At 38.8% G+C, this 18,204-nt stretch overlaps 1 protein-coding gene across 1 annotated transcript in view; it reads right to left on the bottom strand.

Moving 5' to 3' along the window:
- Positions 1-6,597: 6,597 nt before the first annotated feature.
- The window catches only part of UBL3 (ubiquitin like 3), a 71,621-nt gene continuing 60,014 nt past the window's right edge, over positions 6,598-18,204 (bottom strand). Inside the window, exons 3-5 of the mRNA XM_054015372.1 lie at positions 15,028-15,114; positions 8,647-8,724; positions 6,598-8,320 (exon numbers count right to left, since the gene is read on the bottom strand). Of these exons, the coding sequence (XP_053871347.1) occupies positions 8,268-8,320; positions 8,647-8,724; positions 15,028-15,114 (218 nt within the window). The 3' untranslated portion in view covers positions 6,598-8,267. The remainder of the gene's footprint in view (positions 8,321-8,646; positions 8,725-15,027; positions 15,115-18,204) is intronic.

Raw genomic sequence — 18,204 nt, 5'->3', positions numbered from 1 at the left:
TGGGAGAAGGCCTATCTACTACCCTGTTTGTTCAGTGCCTAGGATGATGGAGCCCCACTCTTGGTTGGTCTTTAGGCACTACTGTAATAAATATGATTAATTATATAATGGCATCAACTTGTTATCCTATTTCTCCGCAATTGTCTGTTGCTACTGCCTGTTATCTCACGCCTACTTTTAGGTTGGAAGATCTTTGGGACAAGGGCTGTGCTTTATGATCAGTGGGACATCTAGCACATTTTCAAGGAGTAGATAAATAAAATACAATGAAGAGGAGAAAACCTGGGAGTTGCAGAGTGGAAAAGGAATTGCTATATTAGATTAATCCCTGGTCCATCCAGTCCAGTATCCTGCCTCCAACAGTGACCAATACCAGATGTTTCACAGGAAGGTCCAAAAAAAATCACAGTATGCAGATGTGGAATAATCTGGCCTCACATCAGGTCTCCTCCTAATCCCTAATAATTAAAGATTGGTTTAACCCCTGAAGCATGAGGTTTAATATCTCTTCCAAAATTGTTATTAATTATAACTCTGGATATTCTTGTTATCCACATAAATGTCCAATCCCTTTTTGAAACTTGGTAAGTTTTTGGCCTCAATGACTTCATGTGGCAATGAGTTCCACAGTCTAATTACACATTGCAGCAGAAGTATTTAATCAGTTTTGCTTTTGCAACCTTTTAATTTCATTGAACAGCCTCTTCTTGTGCTTTGAGATAGGGAGAACCAGAAGCTCCTGACCTACTTTCTAGATAGCACACATTACAGGGCTGCTCATCAGCCCAGGCAAGTGAGGATAACCAAGAATTCCCAAAAGCTACAAAATACTTTTTGCATAGTCTTCTTTACTCACTTGAGAAATCTATGCAGATTTAAGGACAAATTGTGATTTGATTCCAATGCCACAACTCACTCCAATAGCAAAACATAACGCCAGAAGGTTTGAAGAATGTAATGCTGCATGAAGCTCAAATCTTGGTATAGCTAATAATGCCTAAAGAAACTGCCTTGTTAGCATGGTAATTTATGCCACCCAGGAGTCACTTTCTAAGAGTGTTGGTGTGGTAACAACTGCTTGGTGAGGCCAAGGCAGGATTGTAGTAATTAAATCTGGGCTGTAGGGGGCTTGGAAGTGGCAGGGATGTTCCCTGTGACTCCCCAGCTCCCTCCCCCATAGGGTGTTCACTGTGCATGTGCACCAGGCACCTACACCCCAGGCCTGCCTTGTGCCCCATCCCGACCCTACTGGCCCAGGTAGCAGCAGTGGCAGCTCCAGCTCCTGGGTTTGCCTGCTGCTTCTTAGCTATTAAAAGCTTATCTTATTTATAGTGATTAAATTATACACTAGGCGGGGGAGGAAATAACTATTTTGTGATTTATGCCTCACCTGTCAAAAATGTCACAAGCCACCACTAATCCATTCCTATATATACTGTTATCACATCTGCTCTCATATGCCGCTTTTCTAAGGTAAACGATCCCAATCGTTTAACTCTGTCATCATATGAGAGATTTTCCACATCCCTAATCCCTGTTGCTCTTCTCTGAAACTTTTCCAATTCTTTTTGAGATGGGGTGACCAGTTCTGCACACATTGTTCCAGATGAGGCCGCACCACTGACTTCTATAATAAGTAACATATATATATAATATATTACATTTTCCATATTATTCTCCACACTATTTATTCTCTATGCATCTTTTCTTTTTGGGTGAAGCTTCACATTGAGCTGAGTTCTTCTCTGACTGAGCCGTCCATACTGATGCTCAACTGCCATTCCTGAGTTGATAATTACTGTAGAACCCCGAAATTTGTGAGAGTAGTTTAAATGTATCCCTCCAATGTGCATTACTTTGCATTTATCAACACTGAATGTCCTTCGCCATTGTGCTGCCCACTCCGCTAGCTTGGTTATTTCCCACTACTGTTCCTCCTTTTCTTCTCTGGACTTAACGAACCTAAATAATTTTGTGTCATCTGACCATTTTGCATTTCACTGCTCACTTCCATTTCCAGATCATTAACAAATGTATTAATCAAACTGGCAGCTGTTCAAAAGCTGAGAAATCTTAGAACAGAATAAACATTTTTGTTAATTGCATTTCTCATTATATATTATGTGGCATAATTAGCTCTTCAGGACAGGGACTGTATTTTAGTGCGACCCCCATGACAAAAAGACCCTGATCCCAGTTGGCATCTGTGGGTGCTGCTACAATATAAATAGTACTAACGTATTATAAATGTAGTTGATAGGATACTGAGACACCTAACACATTGTTACTAGGAAACTTTTCAACTTGCACTCTGAAGTTAGATTTTGACACTCAAGTTCACAGAAAGAAGATACAAGTCTAAGGAACTCTAAATATTTCAGTGGAAAGAAAGAGGTAGAATCATTTCTTTAACAGTCATGGAATGCTCCTATCTTCCCTTGGATCAGCATACAGAATTTCCATTGATTTCAGTGGTGCAACTGGTATCTCTGGGAGCTCCCAATACCAATCTAAGGCAGTGCTTGACCCTAACTCTGCACTAATCAGATGGGTAAACTCAGGCAGAGCTAGCAGGAGAATTTTAGATCAAATGGCAAATCTGTGAGTTTGCCTCTTGAACAAAGATCGCAAAGGTGCATTCAATCCGGGTACAGAGCCACGGACTGCACATGATTTCCCTTCTTGAACTATGCTCTGGAACCTACCAACGCAACTTAAAATGGCGGGAGCATGACAGAGAATCCGCTCATGACTTCGCTTTCAGATGTGCTGACAAGTCTGCATGCTGGCAATGTTAGCAGCAGCCTGTGACTGCACTGCCCACTAACTGAAGAAGAGATCAAACACTGTTTGGCTGCATGCCCTTTCAGCCTATTTACAAAACTCATGAGAACAGAATCAGTGGAGCAGGTACTGAAGAGACATACTGGAAGGAAACAACATCTTTTCATATAGTGATAAGGAAGATAATGAAAAATTCCTACTTGTTGACCTTTTTCTAAGTACCATGTTTCCCTCTTCTAAAATAAAGGTCACAGTATCAGTGCTTGTAGGTGCTGCCTACTATAACTGGAATTTGAGAGACAAACAATTAGTACACAGGACTGGCCTTACCATGAGGTGAACTGAGGCCGCCGCCTCAGGTGCCAGACTGTGGAGGGCGCCACTAGGACCCAGAGTGTAGAAAATTGTGTCTGCTGCTAGTGCATATGTATTCACTCTGCTCTAGATGCACAGAGATGGTGGAGTGCTGTGCTGGAGGAAGGAGGGCACAAGAGACATAACAGGCAGGCAGGAGAAAAGGTGAGAGGGAAGAACAGAAAGCAGCAGGAGCTGCAGGGAGAGAGAGAGAGGACGACGAGGAGGAGCCTCTTATGTACCTCTCTAGCACCCCCAGGAGCCTGGACTGATTAACACCAGCTGCTCAGGGAGCTTCCTGTTCCACTCGAGGAAACAGGCAGTCAACTGAAGTAGTAGTAGTAGGAGCCAGTTAGGCCCTTAAGACGCTGATATCTTCCCTCACTCAGGCCCAGCTACCAGCCTGCTTATTTGTTCCCTTCAATTGAGTGTTGAGAGCCGCTACAGCTGGCACAGAACAGCAGTCATGAGTGAGAGAAGAAAACGCCCCTATGGGGGAACATTCAGAAAAAGAAAGAAAGCCAAGGAAGCTTTTCTATCTAAGCAGGAAGGAGCTCTCCTGAGATACATAGACACAAATGTTCACAGTGAGCCTTCCGGCCCCAGCGAGGATGTGAGTGGTGAGGAGATGCCTGATCTTCCAGTTAGTCAGAGTGCAGGTGACCTGACAGCTAGTGCAGCATCCATATCTCCATCTCAAATGGATGTAACCATGCACATTCCTGAAGAAAAGTGTAGATCAGAGAAGAGTGTGGTGGAGGCACAAGAAACAGCTGCTGCTGAGCTTAGTTCCTTAAGTCTAGATGATCCAGGACTGTGGACCCACTTGAGCAGTAGCCTGAGGGACTTCCTTGTACTGCATGGGCCACAGCAAGTGAAAAATTTCATGTTCCCCAAGACAATGAAAATAGAAGTTTCCATCCAACACATTACTGGCGTGATATCCCCAATGGTGACAAAGTGGAGAGGCCATGGCTTATATACTCAAAAACCCAGAATGCTGCATACTGTTTTTGTTGCAAACTCTTGCAGTCTAATGTTCCAGTTGGCAGAGGAACTTCACACTGAAGCTATTTTCCCACCCATTCGAGTATACAAGAGTCACCGAAGAAGATGACATTTTGATTACAAGGCACGGGATAATCCCATAAGAGACCCCAAACAACAATTCAAAGTTGAATTCTTTAACCTAGATTGTGCAATACAGTCAGTTGAAGAACGTTTCATGCAGCTCAAGGAACACAGCAGTATATTTGGGATGTTGTATATTCCAAAACTCTTCACTGTACCTGAAGAAGGCCTACACCAGCAATGCAGGGCACTAGAGACAGTGTTGACACATGATGACATGCGCAATATTGATGCGAGTGATTTAGGTGATGAACTGAAAGCCCAAGATACATTTCAGCTGGATCAACTCCAAAGGCTGTTCTGGAATATATGTGCACAAATAAGATGACCACCCTCTTTCTAAATACTTTTGTTGCTCTGTGCATACTTCTAACAGTTCCTGTAACAGTTGCCAGTGGAGAACGCAGCTTCTCCAAGCTGAAGTTAATAAAAACACATCTACACTCCACAATGACACAGGACAGGCTGGTCGGCCTTGCAACCATCTCAATAGAGCATGGGCTGGCCCAGACTGTGGACCTTCAGGAAGCAGTTCAAATCTTTGCAACCAAGGCGGCACGGAAAGCACCACTTTGATTATTCAAAACATATAAAAATGCCAGTGTTTACTATGCAGACAAGAAAAGTTAACTTTCAAACGCCTGAACAGCAAATGTAAGTGTTACTTAAAATTTTTGAACAAGGCATTTTAAGCGGTTAGTTCTCCTTTATTGGAATAGGTAGCAGAGCAGTACCCTGGGAGGAGGAGAACAGGAAGAAGGCAGAATTGAGACCTTTCAAAGTTTTGACCCAAGCAAGGAGGCATGGGGGGCATCATTTGAGCTCCCCGCCTCAGGTGCCAAAATGTTGTGGGCCGGCCCTGTTAGTACAGGATGTACATCAATGCAGCACATTAAAAATTATTCTGTAGGCATTAGCAAAGGCATTTACCATGCTTTCCTCCTCCAGTCAGTAGCTTAGGCAAGCCCTGAGGCTGTTGCAACAGACTTACTCAAGCTATCACTTATGAACACTAGAATCTGTACAGCACCTTAGTACTACTGTGCTGTAATCCCCCAAATGTATCTCTTGTATCTGATATGGCCAATTTACAATATGGAGTGAGAGATAAACTGCTCCTTCTCATGCTTCAATGTCTGAGTATTTTAGAATACAACATGTCTTGAACAAACCTTACCCTTAACTACCCTTGCACGTTTATTCCCAGAGCCCACACAACAGCAATGCGATGGAACAGATGGAACGACGTTCTGGGTGCTGGCGGTCAAACAAGCATAAAAGTATTCTACTTTTCTTCTAGAGAACCTGCATAGTCACAAGTACTGACTTTTAAAGCTGAGCAGAGTTTAAAGGATTTATTTGAACATTCTTGTGTGTGTACTTTGTTCTCCTCAAGAGCTGATATTTTATTAAAATTAATCTCTTTTGCAAAATAGCAAATATCCAGCAATCTTATTTAAATGGATCAAAGAAGGGTCACACGTTTTCTAACAAGTATATAATGTGGCATTAGTATTAATACCTTAGATGACTACGAATTATTTTACTATACATTGAAGCTCGTTGTCTCTCTTCAATATCCAAACTTACTGAATAATGTACGAGGAAGTTACTTAATTTTAGGCTACCAACACAAGGTCTCTCTCTTCAGTATTAAATATGTAATTTTCAAGCTATCACCAACACTCTAGATAATCATTATTCAAATACCACCAGTTCACACTAAAGATTTATTAAACTAACAAGATACGAATCATACTTCATCTCATTACTTTTTCTTGTACTATGTGGTAGATCCTTTTCTCATATAATCTCCCTCTCGCAATTTTGCCTCTGTTGGTATTGACATTTCCTCATCAATTGTTGGGAGTGGACCACATCCACCCTGACTGAATTGGCCTTCAACATTGGTTCTCCACCTGTAAGGTAACTCCCTTCTCTTCATGTGCCAATATATATTTATGCCTGTATCTGTAATTTTCACTCTATGCATCTGAAGAAGTGGATTTTTTACTCATGAAAGCTTATGCCCAAATAAATTGGTTAGTCTTTAAGGTGCCACTGGACTCCTCATTGTTCTTCTATTTTTATCTCTTTGGAGCAGGGTGTTTTATTCCATGTTTGAGCAACCAAGGAAACTCAAGAAAAAATGATGTTGAACACAGACTAAAATCAAGAATTGGTCTATAAATAATCTTATAAACAAACAGTTATTTTTTCAATCAGAGGGGAACTAGGTTTGACACTTCACCAGTTTTCATGACTGTGAAAACAAACAAATATAAATCAATTACAGACCCAGTCATTAATTTTAGATCACCACCAAAATGCACTACAATATTCTTTTATTTAGTTTACAGTAGAATCTATCAGTACAGGTTGCAGAAAGAAAATGTTTAGTGCTATTTACAATTTGTTTTAAAACTCTGCTCTATACAAATTTAATTCTGATCAGTATGAACAATATTTTTGTAGGCCTATGGCATATAAAGCATTTCATCAAAGCAGTAACAATGGGTAAAATAACCTGATTTGAATGATGCTGACCATTTAAAAAAACAATTACACAACATCTGTAAGGGCTGTGAACACTTATTAAGTACAGAACACAACGTCAACCTGTGACTTTTTTTTTTTTTTTTTTTTAAGGCTAATGCTATTTATACGGAATATTGTTCTATTATGCTACACGCCAATCTATATTTAAGTTCTATAGTTATGCATTTTATAAGATTTTTATTAAATATATTCTACACTTATTTGTAATTTCATCCAGGAAGAATTCTTCCCGAGTGAAAAAATATAAAATCTTTTATATTTTTACAGGTTTAGATGAAACTAGCTCATGCTTTAGTGCTGTGCAAATTTCTTTAGCATATCAACCTTTAAATTATTGATATGAAATAAAATGGCATCCTTTTTAATTATGTATGCCTTTAAAAATCAGCTTCTGATTTGAATACAATTGCAAGCACTAATACCAAATGCAGATTACATAAAGAAACAAAACCAGTACTATGGCAGAGGTTTTTTCTTTTTTTAGCTTTCATAATTCTTTTGAAGTCTCTTATGAGTAAGCACGATTCTGGACACTGAGATACAGAGGAGTAAGAATTACTGAAAAACATCAATTGCTGATATTCAAATACATAAAATTGATTAGTAAATGAAGTCTTCTAATATTTATGCACAATAATAAAAGCCTATGAACTACAGGAAATTACCCCTCCCATATTAAGGCTAGGAAATGCACTCTCTGCACTTGTTTGTGCTGTATGAACAAGCACTCAACTAACGTAGGAGAAAAGAGTGCACCATAATAATGAAAAAAAATCAGTTTCTACAGCCCTCTACAGAGTGCTTTTAAATTACAGGCACATCGTTTTTCGTTTGTTGCAGTGAAAATATATATAGCCAGGCTCGGTTTAGTTAGTATTCTGTGCCAGTTCGGCCACCAAGATTGACTTGGTAGAATTGACTTCAGTTTTTCCTTTGAGTTGGCCATTAGTGAGCTTTTTTAAATTATGGATTCTATTTTCCAGTGCTGTATTATATATTGGAGATTATTTCTAGGTGTCTCAAATATCATTAGAGATTGCTGATGAGAAACATATTGTCAACTGTTTTTAGTGCAAATTGCATCTAGAAAGCTTGATTGATTAGTTCCGGTTAATGAAGATTTTTGTGGCAGCAAAATGATTTCTGCTGTGGAAGAGAACACTAACTTTTTCTGGAGATTGAATGCATTCAAGAACCGATGTATTATAAGATTATTCAGCAAGAAAAAAATAGAAATAAAATTATAATGGAATTGTTCATAGATCTCTCCTTTAAAAAAGAGAATAATGTGACAGTGTTTATGTAATATTTCAGTTCCATGGATTTACAGACAGGCTCTTCCTAAAGATGTTTGAAGCAAGGCTGGGCCTCTTCTATTCCAGCAGCATGAAAGACAAAGACTATATTACATCACACTTAGCAGGTAAAGCAGACAGAGTTTACAGGATCACACAGCAATTGCTCTCTCCAGTTTTTTCACGGTTCCTCTGACCTGTGGAACAACGAGAAGAAAATTTACAAAACAGTCAGTTGGGGCGAGCAGGGGGGATAATTGTTAATGATATAAGAACTATGCAAAAATTTTATCTTGTGCAACTTTATAAGCTCTGGAGAATACAAAAAATGTTACTCAGATACATAACTAAGAAATATGCTTTTTATTTTAGTGTGTCCAAAATCACTTGTTACTTGCTTGACAAGAACTATTCATAAACCATGAAGATTTTTCTCCTTTCAAAACATCCAATGAAAACAATGACATTTTTGAACACGTGCCTATGCAGCTGAAGTTGGAAGCGCATCTACTGTATAGCCTACCTTGAGAGTTTGGCTCTGGCAATGTCTCTCTAGCCACCAAATGCATCACCGTTGTCTTGCCAAAAGGAAGTTTTAATGCTGTGTGAAAAATAGAGGATGATTTAACGACACACAAACTCTTTTCATCACTACAGAACAAACCCAACTAAAACCATAACTTTAACTGGATTAGCTTTTTTCACAGCTTCCTCCTACTTACTTCAAAATTCATACTGCTTATTTACCAATCCTAGAAAGAAGTTTTGTATAAATGTTACCCAGATCAGGGTCTTATAAAATGATCAAATGAAATACTGTGTTTTTAATGTTTGCCACTGTGAGGATGATAAAGTTATGTGGCCTGACCCTGCTCTCTTTGAAGTCAGTGGTACAATTCACTTTAATGGGAGCAGGAATGGTCTCTATGCCTTGATTCAGCAAAGTGCTTAATTTTAAGCATATGATTAGGCCTATGGGACCAACTTAAGCCACAAAATAAATACTTATTCTCAAGGAATTGAACAGCACACAGCGTTCATTACCAGAAGCCTAACATTTTTCCAATTCTCTTGAAAAGTAAATAATCCAAATCTCTGATGATATGATGTGATATTTACAAATAATTTCATGGAATACCACCTCATTACAATGCCTCATGTTTTGACACTGAACACCCATCACACATCAATAGTATGTGAGAATAGAGCATCTCCAGAAACTTTAACATGTTGTTTAAAACCAGTTGTTTAAGACAAAGTGTTTTCCTCAACACTGTTACTACCATGTATTATTGAAATTGAAAGAATTTTAAAAATCTGATTTTCTTTTCACAATTCATTCCACTTTGCAGTAAAACTAAACTGGTCAGCTTCATATTCCAGTTTTCATAATATTGTGTTTACGTTTTCAACACTCTGGAGTTTTGATAAATATTCCACTGCAATCTCACTGACTGAAAAAAACAAAACAAAACAAAAAAACACAAAAAACCCCAAAAACATTTATACCTTAGTCATATTAGGGTTGGCACACCCTTTTAAAATGTCCCTCCTCCCCCAGGCTTCTGTGTTCTGGACTGCAACTTTGTGACAGCATTTGTTCAGTATGGTTATTTGTAAAAGTTTCACGTATTACTAGAACTTCATTTTCTCCTGAGGTTTTAAATTTTCCACTATAAATTAGGAGAAAGATATCTTCCACCACATGCTCCATTAAAATCAATCAATCAATCAATCAGGGAATATCATCAGCAATAGATGAACCAGCTCAGTTTCTCTTTAGGAATTCAAGGTACTTCCTCCCCACCCCTTTAGTATTTGTGCCCAAAAACATAACACTGTGACTTAAAGCAGAACCTTAACCTCTAATGAGCAGGTCACAGCTTCCATTTTCACCGTCGCAGAGTCTGCCATCTGCATTTAGAAACAATCCATCCACAGTAACTGAGGAGGGAGGATGGAGAGGGAGTATCCTAACAGTCTCTCTTTTCCATTTCAATCAGTTTATTGCAGAGCCAAGAATCAGATATAAAACTAAACCTGGTACTTGCTGGCCAGAAGCACTAGATCCCTAGTTTAGATGGACTAATGTAATTAATTTCGTTTTAAGCAGCCAAACATTTTCTTTGTAAACATTTTCATTTAAAACAGGCAATTATCTTATCAGGAGAAAGAGAGACATTGAAATCCCTTTGAAATACAATTGACATTTGTACTTCCCAGAGAACAAGCTATGTGGTAAACTAAGCATTACGCAGCTTTTAGCGACATGGCTATGTCATACAGCCGTGCCGCTAAAAGTTGTGCAGGAGAGCCAACAAATTTCCACCTCCAACAAGCGGTGTTTGTGTTGTCAGCAGGAGAGTTCTCCTGCTGGCAACGCACTGTTCACACTGGCACTTTTGTCTTTCAGGGGAAGGGGGGTTAACACCTCCGAAAGACAAAAGTTTCGTCATTCAGTTGCCAGTGTAGACATAGCCTAAATCTGAAGGGTGTTTTTGCCCTATGGAAAGCAGCCTGTGCCTACACATAGAGGTTGTTGATCGTTCTAAGTCTAAAACAGTTCTAAGTTTTGAGTCTTTGATACAACAGATGACTCTACAAAGGCTATATATTTTCAATCTCTCCCCCCTTGTAAGTATTCTCACACTTCTTATCAAACTGTCTGTACTGGGCTAGCTTGATTATCACTTCAAAAGTTTTTTCTCTTACTTAATTGGCCTCTCAGAGTTGGTAAGACAACTCCCACCTGTTCATGCTCTCTGTATGTGTGTCTCCTCAATATATGTTCCATTCTATATGCATCCGAAGAAGTGGGCTGTAGTCCACGAAAGCTGATGCTCTAATAAATTTGTTAGTCTCTAAGGTGCCACAAGTACTCCTGTTCTTTTTATATATTTTCAGTTCAAGAAGAAAATCCCTTTATATCTAGTTTACGTGAACTCTAAGAAGCCATTAGAGAAAGACCAAAATGTTACAAACTAATCACATTAGGGAAACGTTACCTAAACTCAAAAGGACACTAGAGGCGACTATGCTCTGATTAGTGAACTGTGGAGCTTGATTATTTACAGTAATCAAGCAAAAGTATGCTAATATTTCAATTAATGCAGAGGTGGGCAAACTACGGCCCGCGGACCGTCCTGCCCGGCCCCCGAGCTCCTGGCCCGGGAGGCTAGATCCAGCCCCTCCCCCGCTGCTCCCCATTCTCTGCTGCCTCAGCTCACTCGCTCCGCCACCGGCGCAATGTTCTGGGCAACAGGGCTGTGAGCTCCGGGGCAGTGCCGCTGCAGAGCCCGGCCTGACCCAGTTTCTGTGCTGCGTGGTGGCGGTGGCATGGCCTGGCTCCAGCCAGGTGGCGCATCTGTAGCACCGCCAGCCATCGGTGCTCCAGGCAGAGCAGTAAGTGGGCATGGAGCAGGGGGGATTAGACAGAGGGCAGGGAAGTTCGGGGTGGTAGTCAGGGGGTGGGAGTGTGGATAGGGGCGGGGGGCAGTGGTCCCGGGGGAGGATCAGTCAGGAAGGAGGGGGGGTTGGATGGGGCAGGGGTCCGGGGGCGGTCAGGGGACAGGGAGCGGGTGTGTGTGGATGGGGCAAGGGTCCCAGTGGGGCAGTCAGGGAACAGGGGGGTTGGATGGGGCAGGAGTCCCGGGGGGGGGGGGGGGGCAGATAGGAGGTGGGGGCCAGGCCACAGCCCCTTCCCCTAACCGACCCTCCATACAACTTACAAAATCCGATGCGGCCCTGAGGCCAAAAAGTTTGCCCAACCCCTGAATTAATGGCTTGCATAATTTTTACACAAGTCCTTGTCAGTGGTTTCTAATATTTCCCTGGACTGGGGTACAGGAAGGGAGACAGAAGCATCTTTGGTCTATGCCCAATTCTCCTTTCCTGTTGACTTTTTTGGTTCTTTTTCTCCTTTCCTCAATCTTTATTCTATTCTCTTCATTTAGTTCTACTGTCCTGTCTCTGTGATATCCTTTCTTCTGCTTTCTCTCTCCAGTGTCCTTTCTCTTCTTGTCTTTTTTTTAAATAAAAAGAAGAAATATTAGAGCAATTCTCTACTGCTTCCTCCCAGTATCTGATTGAAGAAGGAGAACTTTTGAAATGCAGTACCTCATGGCTATTTGTAAAATTAGTTCAACCACAAGCTACTAGTCTAATAATCAACTATCATATGAAATTTGCCGGTGGCATCTGGACAACATGTTCTCTTCACCCATCTTTTCACACACTGACTACTAGCAGCAACAGAAAATGATGGATCTGGCACTTCTTGCAACAATGACACTGCAGATTTTAGAGACAAATGTTTTTTTCTATTACCATTCCCACTGATACTTTTGCCGTTTCCTCAGTCATTCTTGTATTAGCAGATACTTCAAAAGATGCATTAACACCGGCTGGCAGACAAACTCAAGACTACTTTTTTTTTTTTTTTTTTTTTACTTTTAAGCTTCAACTTCAGTCAGTTTTTACAAGATGAAGTTGAGCTTAGAAGTAGAAAACTGCCACACTTTGACAGAAAGAACCAATGATGATATTTAGTGTCCAAAGAGACAATCTGAGGGTACTGTTGCCTCTTCAATTGACAAAATGACTTTCAGTGGTGAACAAGCCCAAACTCCAGTCAATATTCACTAACCACTTGAGACAAATGAAATGCTCTTTATAAATGTTATAATTCAACACCCCTAAAATCCTTGGATGAAAAGCATTACAGAAATGCAAAGTATTATAACGTCATGAGAAACTGCATACTGGACTAAACATTAAGTTACTATTTTCTTTTGTTATGGAATGTATCCATGTTGCTTTAGTAAAGGTTGCATCAACATTTCTTTTCAGAAATTTATAACTCAAGCTGTATAATCTTACGCCAGGTTGAAATTTATTACATTATTTCATTAGTGTTGAAATAAATGTTTTAAAACAAACCTCTAAAATATAACAACAGAAATAAATCTTTGTAATACATGAAATATCCCTGGGGTAAAGCTGTGATGATTAAATTGCAATACATCAGTGAGCAGCAATCTGAACTAAAATTCCCTGATCCCAAGTATGCATTTAAAATCCATGAAACTGTCTTAATGTAGCAACCAAAAGCATGCTAGCTATTCTTTCCAGCGGAACTGGATAAACAAACACTGACTCTTGTTAGTACTGTGAGGTCCAGTCTGATCTCAGTGAAGAAAGTGAGTAACAGTGGTGCAGAGAAACACCTACAGATGAATGCCAAAGAACATCTTGTATAGCCATCTTTGGCTGGAGAATGATAATCTGAGGCAAGGCATCATGGGAGGAGAACTTGATGATGATTCAAGCTTGGGGCTGGAGGAATGAGGCAAAGGGTGGGGAAAAGAGGCAATATCTTCACTAACACTAAGAACATACTACTTCTCACTACCTTCAAGAGTGGGCCATAAAATTGCACAATAGGTATTATGTATATTAACTAACTGAAGCCTAAATAAAAATTCCACAGTAAGTGACAGTTACTACTAAGCAGTACACAGTGAAGTTTGCCATTATTTAGCCAGTATATAAAGTAGTATTAGAAAACTGAACCATATGGAGGATAAATTGTCCAAAAGGAGATCAGCAGCCCAGGTTAGTAATGGCTAAAAGTGGTTATCTGATAGCAGTATAGTAATCTATTTGGAATGAATTGGTAGCCCAGTTCTTAATGGAGAAGCATCTATATCACAACTAGCACAAAATGACAACCTGGTTACCATTATCAGCAAATAGGGCAACAATTAAAGGAGAAAAATAGAATGAACTGCCTTGTCATCCTAGAGCTAGTCTCTCCAAGTTGGTGTTGAAGCACATTGGCAGGGCACATATGAAACTTTCCCCCGTAATATATTGCATTTGTTTTCCAGAGTCTTTATATGAGAGATTGTGGGATGCCAAAGATTCAAGTTTCTCACTCGTGCCACCAGAGAGAAAGAAAACAAACAAAAATGATAAATACAAAGGGATAAAGTCATTCCAGGTTTACCTTTAACTTCAAGACAGCTACCCCAGGGATGACTTTATATTACATTCTCCCCTCCCTGTGCATTCATAATTACCAACCGCATTAACAGAAGCAATTTGTAGACAGAGAGTATAGGCCCTTTAGCTCACTTGTCAGATTTGGTAAGAGCAAACAGAAAAGAGATATTTTGTTTAGACATTTATTTTACTTAAAATTCATATGGCTGCCACCACCACTGGAAGGAAACATTGTTAATTACAATACATTGTACTACATCTCTGATAAATAAAAAATAAATCTACAAAATAGAACAAACCCTACAAAATATAACTAGAAAACATGACACAAGGGGGCACAGTTGAGCTGTATTTCCTCACCATACAAAGTGAAGCCATTTACTTTTGTTCTCACATAACTATACAATTGTATCCTTGAGACAGAGCTAGATAGCAAAAATATTTCCCCTCATTCTAATTCACAGGGTGTCTTTCTTCATTACACTAAGTTCCCTAGTATTGTTTAACCAATTATCATAATCTTTATCCATCATTTTTAATATACTTAGAGATTTCTGAAATGGTTTACAATATAAATGCAGTATACGAGAAGTGGAATAAAATCATCCCTCTTTCATTAAAAGACAATAAAGATAGCATAACTAATCCTTACATGAGAAAAGATTTAATTAACACAGTGATATATACCATAGTCTAACATCCGATTCTAGCAGGATGGAAAAATATAAAGGTAACAGAGTATCCCATGTTATGCTACAGCAAAACTGTGCAGAAAACCATGTTGTGACCTTGAAGTCTAGAGAGGGTTTTACTTAAACGAGAATTTACTGCATTTTAAATAAATATTCACTTTGCCTGGGGAGAAAGTTGCTAAATTATACTACCCAAGTTATTTCATTACCTCCTAGTGTCACGTTGCCATGAAGAAACCGTCCTTGATAAATAAGCCGCAGAATATTTGGACTGCTGACCTGCTCTTCTTCCCAATCTGAAAAAGAATAAAGAGGACTTTGTCAGGAACAGCTCAGTATATGCATCTTTTGTTTATTTCCCACCCATCCAGGGTAGAAAAGAGAAAACAGAACTCTTCCAGTTCAGTACTAACAAGACAGTGCGGCCTGCTGCTTAGTGAAGAGGATCTGAAGTTAAGACTCCTAAATTCTGTTCCTTATTTCCCAATTCAAACTTGGGCAATAACTATTCTGTGCCTCACTTTACTTCTGCTTGATTAATGGTTATAAGTGATATATATGGTTATAAGATCCTATGTAAAATATTTTTAAATGGATGATAAGGAAGACACTTCCTGTTCCCATTCAGATTCAATATCCATCTGGATAATTTAATTCCATTTTCCTTCAATTGCAGGAGATTCTCAATCTCTCTGCCTTCCAACATTGAACTGGCTTAGTTCAGCCTCAGTCCAGCACTGATAAGCAGCCACATATATAGAAGAAACACATCCGTTCTCTGATTTGAAAATCATTTTAAATCAGTAAGCAGAAGTGCTCCTCTCTGTGGCTACTGGGCAGTGCTGAATGAGGATTAGATTTAGCCAGCTGAATTTCCAGAGGGCATAATGAACTGAACATACCCTGAAATTCCTGGAAAAGCTGAATGGTAAGCATCTGACCCTCGCAGAAGAGAGACATATTGATATATTTCAGGAAATTTCTCATAGCACAGTCTGTACAGATTTATGTATCACAAATTAGCTGTAAGAATAATGTATAAGTAATGTATAAGATTAGATGATCACTTATTATTCCCGTTTAAAATTTCTGTCAATTTTCAAAACAAGTAAGCGAATCTACATTACATTTTAAGGGTAAATATTGCAAAATATTAACAAAATTATTTAATTTAAATCTGCTCTTTCAGAATGATGTCTTCCATTCATTTGCTGACCAGGTATTTGATACCAACTGTTCACAAATCTGCTTCTGCTCTGCTCCATCTATTGAAATGTTTATATAGCAAACACGAATATTCAAGAAGGGATAGGAGAAGCCAACCTGTATGCCCAGAATACACAATGGACAGAATGGGCAGAGAGGAAGAGAAAACGAAACAGGGTGTTGGGAAAGGTATTTAAAACATTGTGGAAAGTGTGTGACCAGCATCTGGTAGGAAAAGATGCAGGAAGAGAAGAGTGGATAGTGAACTATTACAACTGATGCCTGTTCCCTTTTAAAGGCATCAGGCACAATGACACATGATTAGAGGTGTACAGAGCACTACAAAGTCAGGCTGACATCAGAAACAAGTATGAGCAGAAAGTGTGTAGAAGTGGCAATATTTACTAGACGCCTTAGAACGTTTAATTTACAAGATAGGATAAAACTAGACAACTGAAACCATCTGAAATTCAAATGTTTTCATTTACTACCTGTTTTAATTGTAGTGCAATTCAATGAAGGGACATTGATATGCTGTCAACAGAGTAGTCAAAATGAAGTGTTACAATTATCCTGCTTGATGAAACTTTATCTATAATTTTCTGCTTTAAGATTTCACTTCTCTGACTTCCATCTGGACTGCAGTAGTAAAGTTTAGTCAATTTGTGGTACTAGAAAGATGCAATAATACAAGAGGCCAGAAGATGAAAAGTGGCAATTTGGTATAATAATTCCTGACAGCTGATCCACCATTTTATGTTTTTAATCTTTGCTCCTTGGCAGAGTCTCAAAAATTCTTCCCCTTAAACAGTCACTCGGGATATTTAATTTTCATAATGAAAACACTTCTCCCCTAGCTAAACCAATGAAAAGAAGTTCAACTGAAAAGTGTTGTAACACTTATCAGATGATCATTATAAGAGAAAATTTAATTATTCCAACAACTATACTCAGAGGATAAAGTAATTTTAGAAAAGAGGGAATAAAGAGAAACTTTTCTAAGTGGGATATCAACTATCTGTATGAGCAAATGAATCAAACTGGACATTCTCACTGGGAGTGAGGAAGTTTTTAAATCAAGAGTATTTCAACTTATACATGGGGGGAAGGGAATAGAAGAGAGGTGGCTTAAGCATGCTTGCTTATAACTCTTTACAATCATTAAATGTAGTCAGGACACTGTGCAAATTTCAGATATATGGCAAAATTCTGCCCTCAGCTGCAGTGATGTAAACCTAGACTATCTCCACCAAACTCAGTGAAGTTAATTTGGATCTTTATTATTGTACCTAAGGGCACAATTTTGCTCATATCTCTAAAAGACCCCAAGGCAGATTCATCTTTGCACATCTTATGGACAAATCAAACACATAAATAAAAAAACTTGGGGGAACAGATTCAACTTAGTCACCTCTTTAAATAATTTTAAAGCATCATTCTAGGTCAGTTATAATCAACTCTTGTAACAAAGATAGTTTTCAAATTGTAAAGAACAAGAGATTATTCACATATGCTCACTGCTTGGGAAGGCTTAAACAAGTCAATAATAAATTTCAGAGCTGCCTCAATTTTAAATAATTCCAGTTTCTGCCTCTCAAAACTAACTTACACATGAAATTTAATTTAAAGAGATGGGGAAGAGAGATCAGATCACAATTTCAGTGACAAATCTAGGCACTGTACTTTCTCCAAAATATAAATAAGGCATTAGCAGCTATTTGTTCTCAAGATTTACATACACATAACAACTTGACCTGTAATCATATTCAACCTATGAGCCATTTCTCTGGTACATGTTGCATACTATGATCACACATTAACTTTAGCTGTCATTCCTTAGGTAATATGGAATGGCTTTCTTCCTATTAAAATACGCAATTTTCTTCATTCTTTGTTATGTGTACAAGGTACAAATCTCAGTTTTAATTGCTGCTGCACAAGTCTGAAGTAGTCAATTTGATGAAATGCTACTAATTAACTGCACTGACATATAAATAAGAGTCACAAAATATAAATCCCTGATCCTGTGTTACATAGTGCCTGTTATGCGCCTTAATAGCTAGGCAGGGTGCTGACTTGAAACTGCAATGTAATCTACTCAGGAGTAGATTTAAGAGGACAAAACAGTTGGTTCGGCCATTACTAATTCACACAAATGCACACAAGATAAATTTTATTTT

The sequence above is a fragment of the Malaclemys terrapin genome, chromosome 1 (genome assembly GCF_027887155.1).
Source record: "Malaclemys terrapin pileata isolate rMalTer1 chromosome 1, rMalTer1.hap1, whole genome shotgun sequence".
Lineage (NCBI taxonomy): Eukaryota > Metazoa > Chordata > Testudines > Emydidae > Malaclemys > Malaclemys terrapin.
Note: the sequence above shows the minus strand (reverse complement) of the source record. Positions and strands in the feature narration are given on the sequence as shown.